The sequence below is a fragment of the Cariama cristata genome, unplaced genomic scaffold (genome assembly GCF_000690535.1).
Source record: "Cariama cristata isolate BGI_N322 unplaced genomic scaffold, ASM69053v1 scaffold41867, whole genome shotgun sequence".
Lineage (NCBI taxonomy): Eukaryota > Metazoa > Chordata > Aves > Cariamiformes > Cariamidae > Cariama > Cariama cristata.
This window is the reverse complement of record NW_009629091.1, coordinates 1-20,168: the sequence shown is the minus strand read 5'-3', so window position 1 is coordinate 20,168 and position 20,168 is coordinate 1. Positions and strand designations below refer to the sequence as shown.

At 39.4% G+C, this 20,168-nt stretch overlaps 1 protein-coding gene across 1 annotated transcript; it reads right to left on the bottom strand.

The window, feature by feature from the left end:
- Positions 1 to 4,288: 4,288 nt before the first annotated feature.
- IRAK2 (interleukin-1 receptor-associated kinase 2) lies at positions 4,289 to 18,414 on the bottom strand (the record flags this gene model as incomplete). The annotated part of the gene is made up of 11 exons (XM_009705040.1): positions 4,289 to 4,805; positions 4,970 to 5,170; positions 6,238 to 6,300; positions 6,992 to 7,187; positions 7,568 to 7,677; positions 8,421 to 8,535; positions 9,014 to 9,078; positions 9,516 to 9,710; positions 11,168 to 11,274; positions 11,982 to 12,152; positions 18,235 to 18,414. Coding segments are annotated over 11 exons (1,920 nt in total), but the record flags the coding sequence as incomplete, so codon positions are not given.
- Positions 18,415 to 20,168: the final 1,754 nt, after the last annotated feature.

Sequence of the window (20,168 nt, the reverse complement as noted above, 5' to 3'; positions counted from 1 at the left end):
GGGCGAGGGGAGCAGAGAAGGCGCTTGAGGAGCAGCCTGGGCTCTCCCGCGGGCTTTTGTGCCGGGCCTTTTCTCAGCAGGACAGGCTTTATTAATTAGAGGACTTAGCAAGAGAAGAAAATAATACTTGTATCACTAGGGAAAGCTGCAAAAGCCACTTGGATTACACCGGTTTGGGCAAGGGTGCTGTGCAGAACAGCACGCAAAATACGAAATCCGGTTGCGTGCAAGGTGGTGCATGGGGATGAGCATATCATCAGTGAGAACTGTTGTTACTGACTAGCTATGCAGTCACACCACTTTCTCTTCTACTTGCTCTTCAACTTTCCCAGCCCGTCAGAGACAGCCTCCCACAAACGCAAATGCTCGTTTTTCTGTGGGGCCCAGCAGCTCCTTTCTCCCTCTGACGAGCCTCTCGCTCAGCTCGGGCTTGGGGTCGCCCACCTCTGAGTGAGTACGTGAGAAGTACAGTTCGACAACCTTAACCTTTTCTAAAGAGTCAACAGCTTTGTATAGGTCATACTCCAGTTGTTTGAAGGATAATATTCTCCTGTAGGAATTATACCTTCAACTACCTATTTGAATTTTTCAGCTGCAGGTTCAAGTTGTAACCACAAAAAGATACTATTTAATAATAATGTGTATAGATCGTGTCATGCGTGGTTGGGTTGTCCTTGTACACTCACTTTACTGGAATGCCTGAAGATGTAGTCCAATGTTTCAATTTAGGGAAATTTACCATTTACTTTAACAAACGCCAGCAACTGTATAAGAAATAGCACCAGGAAATACAATTCATCAAATGTTGGGAAATGCATCTATTTCACTGTTGCCTGAAAAAAAAACCCCAAATCCTAGCATGTGTTGGAAGCTGTATATTTTATAGCATGGACATCGCATTTTTAGATACAAAAATGTTCTAGTACAAAGGATACATAAGATGCAGTCAATGGTTATCGCATTTTTAGATACAAAAATGTTCTAGCACAAAGGATACATAACAGAAACATTTGTTAGTTTGTTACATAGCAATTAGTAACCTCAAAACAGTGTAATGCAGTTTTCTTCACACTCTACATCTTTAAATGCCTTCTTAGATTTGGTAGTAGACATGATGCTTCCATGTTTGTATTTATTCGCATCATTAAAATTAAACATACAAGAAAAAATAGTGTGTCAATTAATTGATAATCCTTACCATTAGTCAACAATATAGGATGATGTTCAGCCTCTAGGTTTTAACAGCACTTTTGGCAGGTGCTAAACTCCAAATTAGTTTTACTTGCACAGTTCTACAGCTCTGTAACAACTATTTCTTAAAAAACTATATTCCATGCCCTTATTCTGGTGTTCATGGATAAAAAAGCGCAGAGTTGTCCTTCATTTTTGACAAAGAGCTACAATGTCTAAGGATAAAGGATACTATAGACTGTGCATCTAAACAACAATAAATGTCACTTGTATCTCAGTAATCCTTGTAATTATTCATTTTAGAGTGAAATTTTTCTCTAGGGACATCTCAAAGGAAAAAAATCAGCTATTTAACAGTGAATGAAGACTGAATAAACATGTTTGTACTAATAATTACTAATGATTAAGTGCGTGCAAAGAGACTTTGAGCTGCTTCCCTACGAACACAAATTTAGCTAAATAGGCACACATTTAGACACATTTTCCTGTGCCATAAATCATAAAAAAGCAGGTTATAAAGAAAGGATATTTTTTCCAGCTTTTTTATTCACAAAGGTGTTAGTAAACGGTAATGTATAAATTTGCCAAGTTGAGATTAAAACATACATTATACTGAATAGCCAAGTTATGTAACAGAGTAGCATTATTGTAAGACTATGCAGTGTCTTATATACGTTACATTATACAACTACGTAACTCTACAAGACCATGTATATCACCTCAGAATATTTTAAAACTAACATGGAACAAGGCAAAGAATTACATTTTCATTTTGTGACTACAGGAGAACAAAACGTTTAAAGCATTTTTGTCAAACAGAACTGTGTCTAAATTCTGTTTCTCAATTTAAAAAACTTAGGTTTTCCATTCAGCTCTGGGGTGCATCTATGAGCATTTCTTCCTGGAGGAGACCTGAGGTATTTACCATGAGTCTCCCAAAATATACCAATGAAAACCAATGAATATTAAATTTTCAGCACCATAAAGTATCTCAATTAGATCTCATGTAGAATTAAGCAGTTATTGACCAGTCTGAATATACTCAATGTTTCTGATGCCAGTATCAATGTTTTCTTGGTTTGATTCTGGTAAAATAAAAAACCTGACACTGGCAAACATATAGACAGTATCCAAGGCAATTATAATTAAGGAATTTTACCAGTTTTTAGTATAGAAATCAATTTGATAAATGTGTAGATGATTCTAATACTCAGGTCTTTAGTTAAAATACTTTTACTTGCTCATAGTAGTACCTACAATGAGGTAGGTACTGTACAGATACGGAAGATATGAAGCCTGACTCAGAGACCTTCGTGTAAAGCTAGGAAAACCATTACACAATTCCAATGAAAAGGATTCTTTTTTTTTTAATAATAAACCTGTATTTCCCTAGACTGCACAAGAGTGGAATATGCTAACTATATTACAAATAATAAATAGTCATAACAATAAAAGTGACACTTTCCTAAGGAGGCTTTCACTTGATAATAAATATGACAGCATACAAGTTTCTTCTTTTTTTTTTTTTCTTTTAAGTGTCATCACTGAGGCTGACCCCAAGGCTGCTAATGCTGGGTAAGCCCAGAGACACACAAAACAATTCCTCTCTGAGAATACGTGGTGAGCGTGGCACCATGAACAGGTCCACTTACTAGCTTATGTGTCACCAATTCTTTAATGCATTACCAAAAGAAATATAACAAATCAAATTTCAAGTGACCTGTAACAAAATTAAAGATAATTTAAATTAAAATCTCATCCCTAATCCAAAATATACAATAGTTACAATGTGAAACACAATGAGAAACCTTAACAACATGTAAAGAACATTTAGAAAAAAAATTAACTTCCAAAAATACTCTTATGAAATATTAAACACTGTCTTAGAGCTCCTGACAGTGAAACTTAAAAGGTTAGACTTCAGATGGTGTCATATGTATATACGCAGTAGAGCAGCTCATAGAGTAGACTAACATGGCTTAAATTATTTACTTACAACTCTGTTCAGTGCAATTCAAATTGAGATTGAGTCATGTAAAATACATCTGAGAACTTCCATAAAAAATCCCTCCTCTGGTAATGCAGTGTTTTTGAGTATGTGGGCTAAGATTATAGGGAATGGCAGAGATTAATTTGAAAACGGAAATCTACTTCAATCTCTCTGAAGATTTATGTCTGCTTGTACACAGTGGGATAACAATAAAGGGTATCGCTGACTGGTTGCTGATTAGTGCTTGCCCTGTAACTTCTAGGACTGCGCTTTTAATAAGACACACATTATGTGTAGATGCTTTCTGAAATACACTGCAAAAGGATCCTAAATTATTTTGGCAATTGTTTGTGTTTGTCATATCTTTTTACACTGCAGAGGAAAAGTAAGAAGGCATTTCTGTTTACAGAGTGGCACTGTGCTTTGGTCTGCTTTAGAACAGGTATTTTCTGTTTCTTCTCAGTGTGATCACTTTTGTTTTCTTCAGTCAGGGCTAATGATTCTGATCCAAATCTGCTACGTAACCTTACATGAAAGGTACACTTTTACCATCTTTCTAATGAAGAGATAGCCCTTACTTCTTCTTCTGAGCTGGCCACTGCTAATAAATCCACCCAATTTATGATTCAAAAAGTTCAGAACTGTTTAATTTGTCTTCTTCATACAGCAAAATATTTTCCATGAGCTTCTTTTTTTGATCATTTATCTTTATTTTCCAAGATGTCTCTCTGGCTAATGCTGAAAAACAAAAAAGCCCAAATATCTAGAAAAAAAATCCATCTATTGTCTAAAGAATAGATGATAATTTTAAATAAACAAACAAACAAAACTGGCTTAGGAAAAAAATGTGATAGAAAACATTTTGTAGATTTACTGGTAAAATCACAACCAAGGAGAAAAGGTTTACTGCAATGTGTTTAGAAGCAGGAAGAACCACCTAAGCAATCTGGAGAAGACAGTAATTTGTCCCTGCTGTTATAATACTAGAGCACTTTTACAAAGACTTTGGTTATCATATCAGAAGCACGGGCAGTTTTGCCAAAACTGCTTGAAGATCACATGCATTTGAATGTTCTGTGTGCAGCTTTTAGATTTATCTAGATTTACCTTGTGAAGAACATGAAGAGTCAAGGTCTGCATTTTTTTGTTGAAAGGTGCCCTGTGCAGTAGACGCTGCTCCCAAGACGTCATCACTTTTGGTGCATGCTGCATTTCTTTCCTGGAGTCTATTTGCAGGTTTTTCCTCCTTGATCCTGTAATCAGAGGCTGTCACATTTTCTGAATTGTTACAGCCATTGCTAGATAGCTCGTCTGTAGATTTTTCTGAAGGACTCCATATAAAACTACTTGATTCATCAGATTCACAAGGGATCCTTGATATTTGCCCGCAATAAATGTCAGGTGACACAACTCCCATTCGAGGTGTGCATGGATCAGCACTTGTCAGGATCACTGGCTGCATGCTGTCCTCTTTATTCTCCCTGGCAGAAGGCACATCCATGCTGAGACTAGTTGTCTCATCATCAGTTTCTTCTGGAGTGTTCATGGAAAATCCAGAAGTGCTGCCTCCACAGATGTAATGCTCTCTTAATTTACTTTCAGCCATTTCCATAATTTCAAGCACCTGTTTTTAACAACAGAATCTGTGAATGCAGAATAACTCCTGTACCCCTGCTTACACATATTCTCCTAAGTCAACACTCTCAAAAATAAGCAAGGCATGAATGTTGTAGCTTCAGACCTTGCTGTCAAGCAGATAAAATCTTGGCCATGTATTTACAATACTACCTTTGCTATGTTAGAATTCTTCTTTCTCAGAGAAAGGCAGATGGCTGAAGCAAAATCAATAGCAACCTCTTCCAGCAAGTGTCCTGCTTTCCTGTCTAGATATTTACAGCATATCTCCTTGGCAGCCAGCTTTTCAAAATTTTTTACATTGGAGTATGAACTTTCTTTCGCTATTTGAATTTCATCAGCAATCATATCTTTCTGTTCAAAGGAAAGAGATACATTAGTGAAGGCAAAATTAACACAAACATTTATTTCTATCGGAATCCTCGAGAATCTGAGTCTTGCCATATATTTGTTGTTATTGCTTCTTAATGGTTGGTTTTACAGACCTAAAAGCTTTAAGAATCTCCATTCATGCAACTGACAGAAATGTTTGTTTTCACAGGAGAGAAAAGGCCAAAGGTTTTGTCTGCACCTGTCTAATGTCAAGTTCATTAAAGCAGACCCAGCTCTGCTAGGCTTATGCCCATTCATAGGAATGAAAAATAATCAACACTGTATATAGCAGCATTCTTTCACTGGACTTTTTAAACATTTGTTAAAGGAATCAGGAACCTAAGACCCTTCATTTTCTGAACCCGTTTGAACATTGCTGAATTGCTTGGAAATAGTAAGTAAGAATACTACCATTTTCCCCTCAAAGGCTTCAACAGAACAGCAAATCAGCAGGAGCATATCCCATGGAAGGAATATATGCGGAGCCTGTTTTCGTGAAGATGGTGTTAATGGCATTCAGTGAGCCTGGACAGTTCTGGTTGCTCGTGAAAGTAGTTTGTGTAGTTCTAATCTCAGCTTGGGCGAATTGGCCAGGATATAAATTCCAGACACTAGTGCCATACGTAAACACCTGATAAACATGATGATGAGCAACTGCAGTTACCGCCTACCCAGGTTTCCCCATTCAGTTTGGCTCGTAACACCTCTTTCTGGTATGTAAAAAATATGCAGCAGCATTTCAGCACAAAGCCTTGTCTCTTAAATAAGCATGTATTTAAACAGCAATTATTCTGGAGTCTCTCCTACTATAATGGGGCCAGCACTTGTGAATGTGGTATGTGAAATGGGAACATATATTCTGCTTCTATCTAAAGGCAGAGAGGCTACTGACGTTAATGGAACCAGGATATGGCTTCTAAACATCCCTTCTTCAGGATGTGTGCAGCAGACTGCAGATAACAAAGTGTATTTATATAAAATTAAAATTCATTTTATGACAGCAAAACTATTCACTTGTGTTGATATTCATTATTCCTGCTTTTTCTTACCAGATAAATAGGGTGTCTTCCTTCGTCAAGTGCCTTAATCCCTGTCAGTATCTCTGCTAAGACCTAGAAAGTATATTTGAAAGACAAAACAATTTGTTCAGAATTAATTCTGTTTTTAAAAATGAGTTTTGTAACTAAAGGAAATACTGAACTGCCAGGTCATTTTGAAATTATATTTTTACTTCAGATGGCTTAACAATGCCAGATCTGGGCAATCTTTATGACATTTTAGGTCTACCTCCAGAGCCAAGTCCAAATTTTATAGTTAGGTACAATAGATACTGTTGAAACAAAGGACAAGAAGAAAGTAATTCTAAATCTAGATAAGAAATCACACTAAACAGAGTAACTTCCTGTTTAAATGGAAACACCTGGAGACAGGTGGTATCGTAGCCTATGAACTATTTTAGTTGAAATTCTGAACTAACAAGTGATGTTTGTAGCAGTTCATGTAGCAATCTGCAAGAATTCTGAGAACCTAACAGCAGTCTTTCCGCTACTCTTTTTTTCAACTATCAGCAGTAATATTTTTTTGCAACAAGAAATGATTTTGTTTCTGTTGTTCGTAAGATTCGCCTCTCTTTGCCACAAAGTGAAGTATATTTGTGGTGTGAAGACAATTAAAAACAGGATTTCAACACATTAGATAGTCAGCAACCATGATATGAAATTGCTGGCAAAACAACTCTTATATCCAATTTCCTGTCTAGAAGCATCAAAGAATGCAACAAAACATGGAAAAAAGGCAACGTACCACACCACAGCCAAATACATCAACTTTTTCTGTTAACTGCCCATGTCTGATAAAATCTTCTGGCAGATAAGTAAGAGAAGCTTGTAGGACTTTGGTTTTCATCATAGCATATTCTGATTTTTTATCAGCAGAATACAATCGCAGACCTGAATGTCCAAGCTTTGGTGTAAAGTTTTCATCCAACAAGACATTTGAGCTGTGATTAAGACAGACAAATAACAATATTGGTCAAGTAATTACTTTAACTTGAGGTAAAGAGTTACAGTTTTACACTTTTAAATTTAAGCGCTGACAGTTTCCAGCATTTGGCCTGCTATGTATGAATGAAAGGATAAAGAATGGTAGAAGGGGGCGGGGGGGGGAAGCACTCCAAAAATTACTTCAAAAGACTATCTTTCTATCATTTAGAAAAGAGAGAAAGATTAAACATAAAACAGTAAACACCCCACAGAACAAGAGACAGCAGAAAGATACTGCAAATGCTTTCAAAATTCCCTAAGATTTCAGCCTTTATTGTTAAAGAAATCCTGGAACTTAGAGGTGACCAAGGAAGTGCTGATATGCCAAACTGCTCACCTTTTGATATTCCCATGAAGAATTCCAAAATTATGTAAATACTCTACAGCTCGAATGAGTCCTATAGAAATGCTAATTCGCATCTCCCAGGTCAGAGGAGCAGAATCATCCTACAAGGAAAGGAGGAAAAAAATGGTATTTTATAGAATGAAAAAATCTGTAAGACATCAGTAGTTTTGAAAACCAAAGACTTAGTTTAAGTCCCAATCAAAACTCCTGCTGACTTAAATCAAAAGTTTGGTCCAAGGCAGAAACTGATTTCTAGGCCAAGGAAGGAATCTATTCTTATATATTGTGCTGCACGTTTTGCCTGCCATAGGACACAGCGAGATAGGGGTACAGCAAGGATCATGCTTGTCCAAAGCATCAAGTGCTGGCCATTACTGAGGCACAGCACTGGTTTTGATGGATTGCTTTTCTGATGATTCTCTGCCTTATGATCTCCTCTGCAAATGGTCTTTCAGTAGGTGTGAACGTTTCAAACTGTTAGCTCTTAAGCCCTTGTAAAACTTCATAGCACATTATGCCAATGAATATGATAATGGATTCTACAGAAACATATTCCCAAATCCAATGAGATATCACAATATGAATACACACATTTTGCAGATTGCGTATTACTTTAAAAATCTAAAGGCAGCGCAGCAGAAACTTCCTGTTGACCTGATGCGCTTTGCAGCAGAAAAACTGGAAAAGAGCTGCAGCCTTTCTAGTACTTGCAGTGAAGGTACTTGGGTACTTGGGGTTTTTTTGGCTGTTTCTCAGAATTCAAAGAGATATAATTGTTTTTCATACAATAACAGGCCAGGACTAGTAATAACAGACAGATAATAGACCCAGATTATTTGCTTACTTGACACTGAAGTTTGTTTTGTAGTGATCCATTAGGCAGGTATGGATATATCAGACAGTGCAATCCAGTTTCTACTGAGAAACCCAGCAGCTGCAAAATGTTGACATGACAACACCTGTGGGCACAGATCAACAATGATTTGCAAATGAAATAAGAGCAACACAGAAAAATATATTCCTGAGCTGGAATAAATTCCTAAATTCAAGGCAACTGGGAATTTTGTCCTGCAGCTGGAAGCACAGAGTGGCCCTGAGCAGGACTGCAGAAGGCTAACTAACCTAGCAGCAAGGACAGAAATCATAACTGCACAGCCCCGTTCTGAGCAGGCAGGAGGGATACGAAGCTCTAGAAGGCACCGCTTCCTCACCATCTCAGGGACTGGCAGAGTCCCTGCGTCAGCTCAGCAGGGACCTGCAGCCTCACCGGGAGACACACTGTTTCCCCAGGGCTCCTGCAAAGGCTGTGCAGAACCCGCTTGTCCCCAGAAGAGCACAGCGCCTGGGAGACACGACACATCAGCCCTAAACTAAACACACGGGCAACAGGCCACATGCAGGACATGCACAGACTGCACGTGAAAGCCAACCACTTACCGAAAGCAAATCTGTACTTCCGTATGAAAGAACCTTTGGGTGGAATTTGGGCTTGTGCATTCCATCTGAAAAATGAAAACATGCAATAGAATGTCAACAGTAATTATCAAGACCTTGCATTTGTGCAGATCTTTTAGTCTCTAAATGACAAGCTACTTTAGAAAATAGGCAAGTATGACTGATGGCAACTTCGTGTCAAAGGCAACAATTAATTGAAGATTATAACAAAAAACAGTGTAAAAGACACCTCTGATCCAATCATCACTGCAGGTGGCTACATTGCAGCCTACTCCCATGGACAGAGTTAATAAAACTACCCACATGAGTAAAGCATCTCTCGTAAGTGTTTGCTGAATCCAGGTTCAATTACTTTACATCATTTCCTTTTACCTCCCCTCTTGAGTAGCCGTTCTGATTCCTTGCCCATACAATATTAAACAACCGCCGATGTTCAAGAGATACTAACAACATACCCCCTCAAAGAAAAAGGTGGAGTACTTGCCTCTTTCAGTCTTTTAATGACATACGCTATGTTGTTCCTCTGACCTTTGTAGACGTCCGCAAAAGTACCTTCACAAATTCTGCTCTTGCCACTGAAGCCATTTGTGGCATTAGTAACTTCCCTCTGGGTCCACAAAAGACTCCCACTGGGGAGATCAGTCATTGTTTCCTGCTGAGGAGCAGAGGAGCTGCAAGGCTACACATTTGTAGAAGAAACAAGTTTATCCCATGAAAATTCATACGTTTTTTCCTTCTTTAAGGTGTCATATTTTCTTTTGCATGATTTAAGCAATCACTGTGATTGTTGAAAGAAATTGTGAAAGGTACTGTGCAATCACTCATTAGGGTTTCCCTTTGTAATACCTGTCTCGATGTGCTTTGCTGATTAAAAAATTTTGCATAGTAGAAGAGACTTGAAAACAGTTACCAGTTTGCATTTCCACCTTTCCCAGAAAACAGACTTAGTTTTGTTTAAAAGCCCATATATTTATTTGAGGTGATATTAGTTTAAGTTAGAAAAAATATTAATCTTTATGACTGGGGCAAACATTAAGAAACAGTTGGATCAGAAAGCAGGGTCCCTCATAATGTATTTATGTTCTGGCAGGAACTTAACATCTATTTCTGAAGCATCTGGCGTTGGCTGCACAATAATTTGTTGCTTCCAGTGTGGCAAGTCCTGACGGCAATTGTTATTACAGTTCCACTGTAGCCTAATCATGCAGCTTTCACAACCTTAATGTGCTCCAGACTTCAGAAAACAAAACAACTCCCTCTCTAGAAACTCTGAAACTACTTCATCCTTTGTAGCAATCTTCTCTTCTGGGTGGTACTCTTGAACCATACTATTTTGGAAGAGTTTAAATTCTTCAAACACAATCTTCTTTAAAAAAACTTGAACAAAATAAACCAAAGAAAACAGGTCAAGACAGAACCGTGGTGGATCCAGAGTGTGCACATGGATCTGGGAAACACTCTGAGAACCTACAGGACAGATCTAGCTAGACTATCTTAAATACAAGAGAGCTGTAGGGAGGAAGGAACAGGAGACTGTGTGCGGAAATCGTTAGGAACATGAGAAAAACTTTTTACAGTGAGTTGGTTAAGCACTGGAACAGGGGCTCAGAGAGGTAATGGAACCTCCATCCTTGGAGATTTTCAGCTGTCAGCTACACAAGTCTCTGGGCAACCTGACTTAAATTTGATATTAGCCCAGTTTTGAGCAGAAACCACCTTTTAAGTATAAAATTAAACTAAAATAAGTATGCCATTCTGACTAGTCAGTGGTATATATTGCACTGTCCTATGATCACACCAGAAATGTTAAGTCCTCTGTAAAATCTATACCGGAAATTCCTTCAAAATTCATTGCTATTTGTGGGCATATTATCCATGTTGAGCTATGAAGTATGCAATATTGTTAATTTTGACCCTCACTGGTCCTTCACTGGCAAAAAAAAGTGATGTAAACCGTAAGTAATCTAACCGTAGTATTACTATTATATTCAGTCCAAACAAATTGTAATCAAGTCCCACTTTTTCCACCAGATCTCTATTTTATACAAGTAGAGGGATAAACTTTAATTGGAAAAACATAGAATGTCATAAAGACAATTTTCATTGTTATGATCAACGAGTTCTAAGGGGATTTACCTTCACACTTGATGAGACAGGAGGATTTGACTGTAAGGATTTCAAAAGGTCTCTTGGAGGAGGTGGTGGACAAGGGAGCGAATACAAGGCTACTTCAGGAACAGCACCTGAAATTGAAATAACAGCATTGCAAATACGCCTTATTTTTGTAATAGCACAGCCTGTGACTAATTATGAAAATCTGGGGTATTTTGTCAAATTTCCTAACCAGGGATAATCTGTGACAAGCTGTCAAAATGTGAAATACTATGTGAAGATAGGGAGCTATTTTCCTGGTTCCTCTTTGCAGGATGACTAGGCAGATCTCTCTAGTCCTAGCTTGGGGAGGTAGAGCTCCCTATGTCTATACCGTTGGTCAGATGCTCTCTTTAGAAATTCCTGTGGTTCTGCTCCCTCCCTTTCCCAGGCATAGGGGCCTGCTGATGCGTGCACGGCTCTCTTCTGGCCTAGATTTATTTTGGATGGAGAGAGGGACATCGGGCAGGAAACGTACGCACTGATCTAGTCTTCGTATGGAGCCAGGATGGGACCAGTGTATTCACAGAGACCTGGAAAACGTCTTGAGATCCCAAGGACTGATATAGCCAGCATCTCGCCAGGCCAAGAGAGCTACAGGAAGGAGGAACAGGAGGCTGTGTGCTAAAGTTAGGAATAAACAGCTCAGGAGACAACAGTGCTGCAAAAAAGGCAAATATTCAAATGTGACCACTGTGAAGAGCAATATATTCTTTATACTACACTGAAAGTGAATGGGAAGCAGTCCTGTCTCTACAGTCATTTCAATGTTAAAGCAAATTCAGAATCTATTACTTACTACCTGCTGGTGATAGCCCCGGATGTGAAGAGTCTGGTGGTGGCAACAGACTTATCTCATTTTCTCTCTCTTTATTTTTGTTTTCTGTGGGAGTTAAAGATATGTTCTCCTGTTTAGGCGGTGCTACCAGCTCTTCTTTTTCAGAGTTGGTAATATTAGAGGCTGACGACCCTTCAAAAGAGAAGAAAGGGAAGATGAAGATTACTAGGGCAGATAAAGTCTGACTCTAATTAGTTACCAGGAAATAATCCCAGTCAGGAAAACAGACTGTAAATTAACATGAATATTAAAATGAACATTCAAGCAATTTATTGTTAAATTGCTGCAATACTACTGGTATTTAAATTCAGATCATATTTATGATACTAACTACTGAAAATTAATAAGAAGTGATAGCTTTGAAAAAGTATCAGTGATGACTTTGTAAAAGACAGTCTCTTACAATAAGGAATCAGCAATAATAGTACATTTATTTTGTCATTTTCTACATAACGTCCTTCAGCCAACGGTCTCAAACCACAAATATCTCCCAGCCTAAAGAAGGTATCTAGTTCTTTGTTAGTAGTCATGAGACTGAGAGGAAGTTTGACAGAATTGTATTGGTTTTATTCAGTTAAATATTTTAGGATGACTTTCAATTGTGTAGTTTTAGAGTCATGATCATGCTCATTCCCTGAAAACACTTTCCTATACAGAACTATTTGTGATAAAGGATCATACTCTTACTTATGAACAGAAAGAAAGAAACTGGAGACAATCTAGGGAAAACATAAAAACGGTCAAAGGTCAAGACTTACTGATATATAAGGAAAAATTATAGGCAGCATTATTGAATCACTACAGCTCTAAAAGATCTTATGTTGTATCCAGCTCAGCAAAATCTCAGAATCAGGCGTGAAAAAGCAGCCTGAAGTCTGGTCAAAAGAAGTACAAAGATGCTTTCAGCATACAGGGACTTGAAGAGTATGTACATCTTAGAGGGAATTATTAAAATTAGATTAGGCTATAGTTAGGATGGGAAAAGAAATAAAGTAAAAAAATTCAAGATACTCTGATATACAAGGCTGTCAAAATCTCCCGAAGAAGCAACTGAATTCTTATCCATGAATACATTTAATACTGAGCTTGAAAAGGAGCTTGGAAATGCCCAGTGTGCACTAGGGATGATATAAGAACTTTCTACTGCCTGATAACAACATTTTCCTGGTGTAGTTCTAAACCTTTGTTTCCACCTGGCACCTTTGATCAGCCATACATTTAGCATTTTCTTAAAAATAAATATTAATATTTTATTTTTATATAAAAGAAAATAAGCACAAGTGTTAATACAAGGTTTTTTTGTCGCACGGTTTTATCAGCTTTGTATCTTAAGCATGGTGCTGGTCTTGGAATCACAAGCTGTAGGCCTCTCTTTGCATTTTAAATTAGATAATAGCTTTGTGTTCTTTTTTTTGTACAAAGCATTGGGAGTATCTGAAACAAGCAGGAAGCAGAATGTTTAATTTATAATCTGTGCTATTTATAATAAACCAAGATTCAGTAGAATTGTTTAAGAGAAGACAAGCTCTGACAGCTTCAGCGTACTAAGGTTTGAAGAGTGGGAGTATATGAAAAGCAGTAATGGTAGAAGTGGGCATGTTCATGTCAGGCAAGTTTTTTCCTTTGACTTCTGCTTGGGGTTTGTATCCACTTTTTCCAATGTCACCTATGAATGCAGGTTTGAATGAAACTAGGTCTTAAAATTAAAACTCGGAAAAATCGGGTATCTTTCTTTATTACTGTGTCTGAATGCTACGAAATCCCAAATTTTATGGGTTTTTGAAATCAGCTAACGAACAGTCTGTGCAAGCCTTCAGCGAAAACTGACAGTCCCTGTTTTCTGAAGCTGTTGGATTTCCCCTCCTGTACTTTAATCTAGAAGTCTCTAAAATTAGAATCACTTCCCTCTTTTGACCTATTTTTCAGGGTTTTTCATGAATTTTGCAACTTCCTGCACATCAGACAAACAGGTCACTGCTGAAGCTAAAGAAGTGACACAAAAAAAAGTTATTAAGGACATCCAGAAGTGGGACTGGAGTAATGCAAGAAGTTGTTGAAGAGAGGTAGAACTCTCCTGGAAGTAATCTGCCAGCAAAACATCTACCTGTGCGTTGCATCTGATTCCTTCAAGTCAGAAAGAATAGAATGATGCTGATGTAAGGACCACTTAGTTTTCTAAAGTGCCCAATAGAACAGGCAGCGTGTTCTCCTTATCTGCCCAAGAGGAATCACCTGACTAAGCATATTCAGATATAGATAAAAAAGCAGAAATAGATGGTAAAGACTTCAAAGATTTGTCTAAACCTAAAGAAGATCCTGCTAGAAATCACTTCTGCTTATGACTGAGCATACAGTGGAATGCCCATATTGGGTTAATTCTAGAAAACATTAACTACTTACACGTGGCAGAACAACAAAATAATCCAGACTTTCTGCCACTTAAATGAGTATGAAGTTTTGCTATGGACTTCAATATAAAAGACAACTGTTAGAAGTTTTTTAAAAAGATCATTTTGTTGTAGTTTTGCAATTTATTGCATTTGAATTGATCCGGGACAAAAATTAATATTGATTATTCGGAAACATAACTAAAAATTGATCACTCCATAGGATTTGTCTTTTGCAACCTCTTTTAAACCCTCTTTATCCAGCCTTCATATCACTTCATAGAATTCAGAGTCAAACCCAAAATTACTTCTAACTCCTTTTGAAGCCCTTCATGGAACAGTCCAATATCGTAGTTCACCTATTGTCATAAAGGAAATCAGAGAAACAAAGGTATGTTAAACCTATTACATCAGTTCGGTGCCTTAAGGAGCTGAACTGAATATGTCCATTTCTTGCCACTATTTCTTAACATTTACTTTCCCTATTTACTATCTAGCCCACGGAAATCATTATAAAGAACCCTGTTTACTTGCATCAGTAAACTACAATTTTTAGAAACCAAGCTTCTCCTTAGAAATCACAGACAAAATGTACTCCCGCAGCCTGGAGGAAGTTGGTTGGGTTTTATTTTTAACAGAGAGAAAACCATCGGTTTTTGCAGCTTGTGGCAAGTGAAGTCCAAAAAGTCTCAGAAATGTTTTTGAGAAAGCTCAGGAAAAAAAAAAAAGGTAAATGACATAAGCACAAGAGAAAGCAGGTAATCCCCTCTTGTACCAGGGGCTGAAGCCAGGTGCATATTGCACAAGCTACAGTGGTATTTACATACCACTTAAAAGAAAACCAACTCAGACAAACAGAAGGGTGATGAATGTTTCCGTGCAGTGATGATGATTAGTTTTGTCTGTGTTGTACCTTTGTTTTTAATGGCCACGTTGCTGGAAGCTGCTCTTGGATCGGAAGCCTGAACCTTTGTGTTTTTCGTAATCAGAGAAACAAATCTGACTTGTTTCTTGTGTAAGCAATCTTGTCGGGGGCTTTAAAATGCTGCCTCTCAGGATTTGATCCAGTGCCGGACCCTGGCCTTTGCACAGAGGACCAGGCCTAATGACCAGAGACCCTCTGTTCAGCCTCTGGGTTTCCAGGGGGTCGTTTCACTGGATGTGCTATACATCAGCTTAAATCCAACGATGTTGTGGTTTGCAAGCAATAGGTCTCTGAAATTAAATACATGAAGCTTCTCCTGGAGTGTTGTCAATGTGCTGAACTAATCTTAGTTTGAAATCTACTCATGGTCTTGTTTTAAAGGCCTAAAGAGAAGAGAAAATCCTCTACCTTGGGGTAAAAGCAGCAGCATCTCAGTTGTCATAACACGTAAACTCAGCTTTTCCAAAAATGGCAAAATTAACGCACATGGGAAAGAAAAGGCACCATATCTAACTGAACAAAACCAGCCTTTTCCAGATAAAAATTATGTTGAAAATTGCTGCTGCTATTATGTAGCAGTAAAAACATTCAGTAATTTTTCAATTTCAGTTTTTATGCTTCTCGGAAGGAGAATGCAGGGATCTTTTTTTATTAAATCACAATGTATAAAGCGGGATTACAGAAATGTCAATGAACTCTGTAAAGGAATACACTGAAATAAGCCAGCCATAAACAAAGGTGGGCCCCAGAATGTGCTCTGGCAGGGAAAGCAGGCAAGGACTGTAAGTAATTAGAGTTTAAGGTGTGGTACGCTACACTGTGCTATGTACGAGCACCCAGAAATTCTCTTTACGGACGAGGAATCAGCCATGCTAAATACTGAACAGGCACAGAGCAAAACTGTCAATCATCTCTACTCCAGAGTATCCATAAAAATACCTCTATCAGGGAGCCAGGGTTATTGCACTGGTGATATCTAGATCAGATTTATTCAATGTCTAGATTTAAAAAAAATAAAATAAAAAAAATCAAAATCGAGATTTTGTTTTCAATCCTGTCCACTCAGACTGGGCCCTTAAAGTCACACTCACGGTGCCCAAACTACCAATTAGATTAGTGATACACAAATTAAAGCAGATTGGAGTTCAAGTTCCTGTAGCTTGCTTTGCTGAGGAATAAGGAGTAAGAGTTGTTACAGTCTCCTAAGCTGTGTGCTGTGACTGAGTTCAGTCAGAAAGTGGGTCTGCAGAATCAAAAGGCCGCATATGGGCGATGCCAAAATCAGTTATACTAACCAACCAACGCTAACCACAGTTAGGGTCTGTGGTTATTGTGTTTGATGTATTAAGAGAGAATTTGCTTGAAGGTTGCTTGTGCTGTAGTACTTAATATTCCTTTCTTTAAAAAAAAGAAAACAGAAATTTAAAATACCATTGTTAAAGATTTTTTTTTCTGCCATACCAAAATGAAGGTTAGAAGTCATGCTGATGCCAGGAAACTACAGACGAACAGCAGCACTACACAAAGAAATGCTGTGGCAAGAAACCCATGATGCATTACTGGACTTTCCACCAGAAACGCCTCTGGCTGCCGGGCGGGCGAATGCCAGCTGCGCCTCTGAGGGACTGCTGGCGGCCCTGTCCTGGCAAGGCAGGCTGCTCTTTCGCAACAGCCGCTCCTGATGGAACACGCAAAACCACCCGTGTCCTGTCGCTGACAGTCTCCCTGGCACAGAATGTGAAGAGCAGACGGTGTTCCCGCATATTTTCCACCGGTGGAAGCGTACGCCCTCAGAAGCTTTGAGCGTTTCCCATATGCACCTGGATAGTACTTCTCTAAGCATTTTTGGCCACGTAACAAAAATCTGTGATTTCTCTGAAATCTAGTCATTCTCTATGGAGAACTGGCAAATTTCATACAAACATCCAGAAAGTAGATTTTGGGTGGGAATTATGTGTGAAAAGGGGAACGCGGTCCACTCAACTTTTTGGGGCAACTCAGTACAGAAAGACAGTATGTGGTCCAGGGTTCAAAAGATTTGGTGGCAGAACTGGATTAAGGTACAATTTGGCTTACAAAAATGGGCAGCTGCAACTTAAACATAATTTTCAATCAAGAAAAATGGAAAGGAAAATGATATTTAAAAGTATTGCAATTTCTATAAGGCAACTGTTTACCTTAACTGGGCATACTGAGTTCAAACTCTAATCATCCTACCTCAAAAAGATAAATCTGAAATAGAGCAAACTAGAGAGAGGTGAGAGGAATTACATGCAAAGAGTTAGAAAAGACTACAGTTGCTTAATTTATGGGGGGATTGAGGAGAACATATGATAGGAATAGAGAAAATATGAAGTGGGATAAAGAAATAGTTATGTAGGTAGCCAATAATCCATTTCTCCTTTTTATAACCTTTTTCTTATGGTGCAGGAAAGCGGGCTGCACAGGCAAAACCGATTATATGTTTTTCTACTCTGAGTTTGTTGACAATTAGAGTATAATGACAAAATCTCACGGAGGAACAAGAACATATGAAAAATTTAAACATTCCTAATCAAGCTCTGTTTTGAAACCCTATCTGATTCACAAAAAGTACCACTCCGGGTTCAGAGCACAGCCAATCTCTCTTTGGCACCTCCCGAAGCATCTAAGACGGCCACCACAAAGGTGGGACGATGACCTAGAGGGACCAGTGATTCCTCCTCTACGTCACCTCTTCCTTTCCCACCACAAATTTTATTTGAGAGAGCAGAAAATCAGAATCATTGGAGAAATTTTAGAATTTGAGCACAAGAGTCCCAGCAAAAAGTTTCTTCAGCTAGCCAGGTAGATGTACCACTGGGGCGTGGGTGCTCTGAGAAGCAGCACAGACTCCCCGCGGGAGGAAGGGGCAGCTACTCACAGTCCAGAATGACTTGAGCCGCTCGGTAGAGCTGCAGTCCTTGCAGCAGGTCCAGGAGCTGCTGCACTGTCGCCAGCCTCACTCCCCACCACCACATGAGCTCTCTCGTTATGCTGATCCCCGTCTTCTCCATGCACTTGATTTTCCGTAGCTCTGTTTGATCAGTTATCACGTAGGAGGCTAGTGGGAAACAACAGATATTTCTGTTTAAAAATTAGAAAAAACAAGCAAGTGCAAGCAGGGAAAGCTAAGGTGTGAAAGACACTTTGCTTTTTCATTTGCATACTTTTAAAAGGAAGGATCACAATAAGTTAGCCATGTGGACTTGAAGATAATTCAGTTTCTAAGTAAGATATTCCTTTCAATCCTTTGACTATTCTGGAAAATATGTTTTACATCAGAGACCCAAAAAGAAAACCCGGTCACACTTTTCAGCGTATTTTCCCCATAATCTTCCTTAACCTTAATACTTCGTACCAAAATAAGCTCAGATTAAATTCCTGGTGTGATTCTCCCAAAACAGGTAACAGAAGTCAGTGGTGAGAGTGCACTCCTGTCTACATTACTAAATACCAATACTATGGTAAGCGAAACAGTAACTGAATCATCTGGGTGTTATTTACAGTCAGATAAACCTATCAGTGAAACGCAGCTATTTTTAAGAGCAGGAGATACCGTGCTAAAGCTGACCCTACATCATTCCCAAACGCGCAGTGTGCTGGTTACTCTCTCCGCACTCTTCTCGGCTCTCTCACCAACGCGTAACCCACATCCCCTTACGTAGCTCCCGCTAAGCACGAGAGCCAGGGCACGGTGGGCTGAGGAGGGCGAGGTAGCCAGAGCGGTAAAACAACAAACGTGTCTCAGAACAGCCCTGTATCTGGGACGGGGTTATGTCACAGCTTCCCCATCCGTCAGCGCCTCTCTGATAGCAGCCAAAGGCTTTGCCTGCCCTGGGGAGCTCTCGGCCCGCTGGGGTCTGCGGGACCAGGGGTGGCAGCCCCAGCTCCTTAGGGCAGAGGGTTGGGGGAGAGAAGCCAGGAGGAACTGTGTTGAAACAGCGGTTTGTGACACAGGGTTGCCTTGTCACTCCATCCTGGGATTTTGTGTAACTTCAGCTGTGCTCATTTGCGGTCTCTGGGGGCTGGTGGGGATGCCCACCGAAGGCACCCGCCTGGCCCAGCCCCTCTCAGCTGACCCACACGCTGCTTGCCTGGTCTGAAGGGGAGAGGCTTGGGGGCCTTGGGCGTCCGTCTGGAAACAACGATTCCTGAGGTCACACCTCAGCTGGCTTTAGAAGGATGTTAGACATACAGTTTTGCACATCTGAAAACAGGGGAGATGAATCCCACCCTAAGTCAGCAAGTTTAACTGGGGTAAGACTTTTCTCAGCAGAGTTAATGAAGTCTTGAATGAAATTAAATCATGTTAAATAAAGGAAGGCAGGCTAACTAAGAAAAGATTCAGGTTAGGATTGTTTGGACTGGGATAAAGAAAAAAGAATAAAAAACCCAAGGACTATGTTTTCTATACTTACTAACTGGACACGGCCAAGACTGAAAAAAGTCGGGGCAGTAACTATGAGGGAATACACAGAACGTGAAGGAAGAAAGAAAAAAATAGAACACCTCAGCACACATGAGGATGTTGTGAAGACAAGCAAGCAGTAAGAAGTAGCAGAAGATGAAGTGCAAATGGAGAGGGGAGTGTGAAAGATAGCGGAGAGCGAGGGGAGGGAGCCTGGCTGCCCGGGAGAAGCCAAGGGAACGCAGGCGTCTGGAACTCCACCTATTAATCACAGGTTTCGCTTGATCCCGAAAACAGACCAGTGCATGGGAGTTCCCTGTCTACGGGATGTGCTCTTCTGGGCGCTGGGGAACGACTCGGCCAGGGGCCCAGCGTGGGGGCGGCTGCGAACCTTGCCCCAGCCTCAC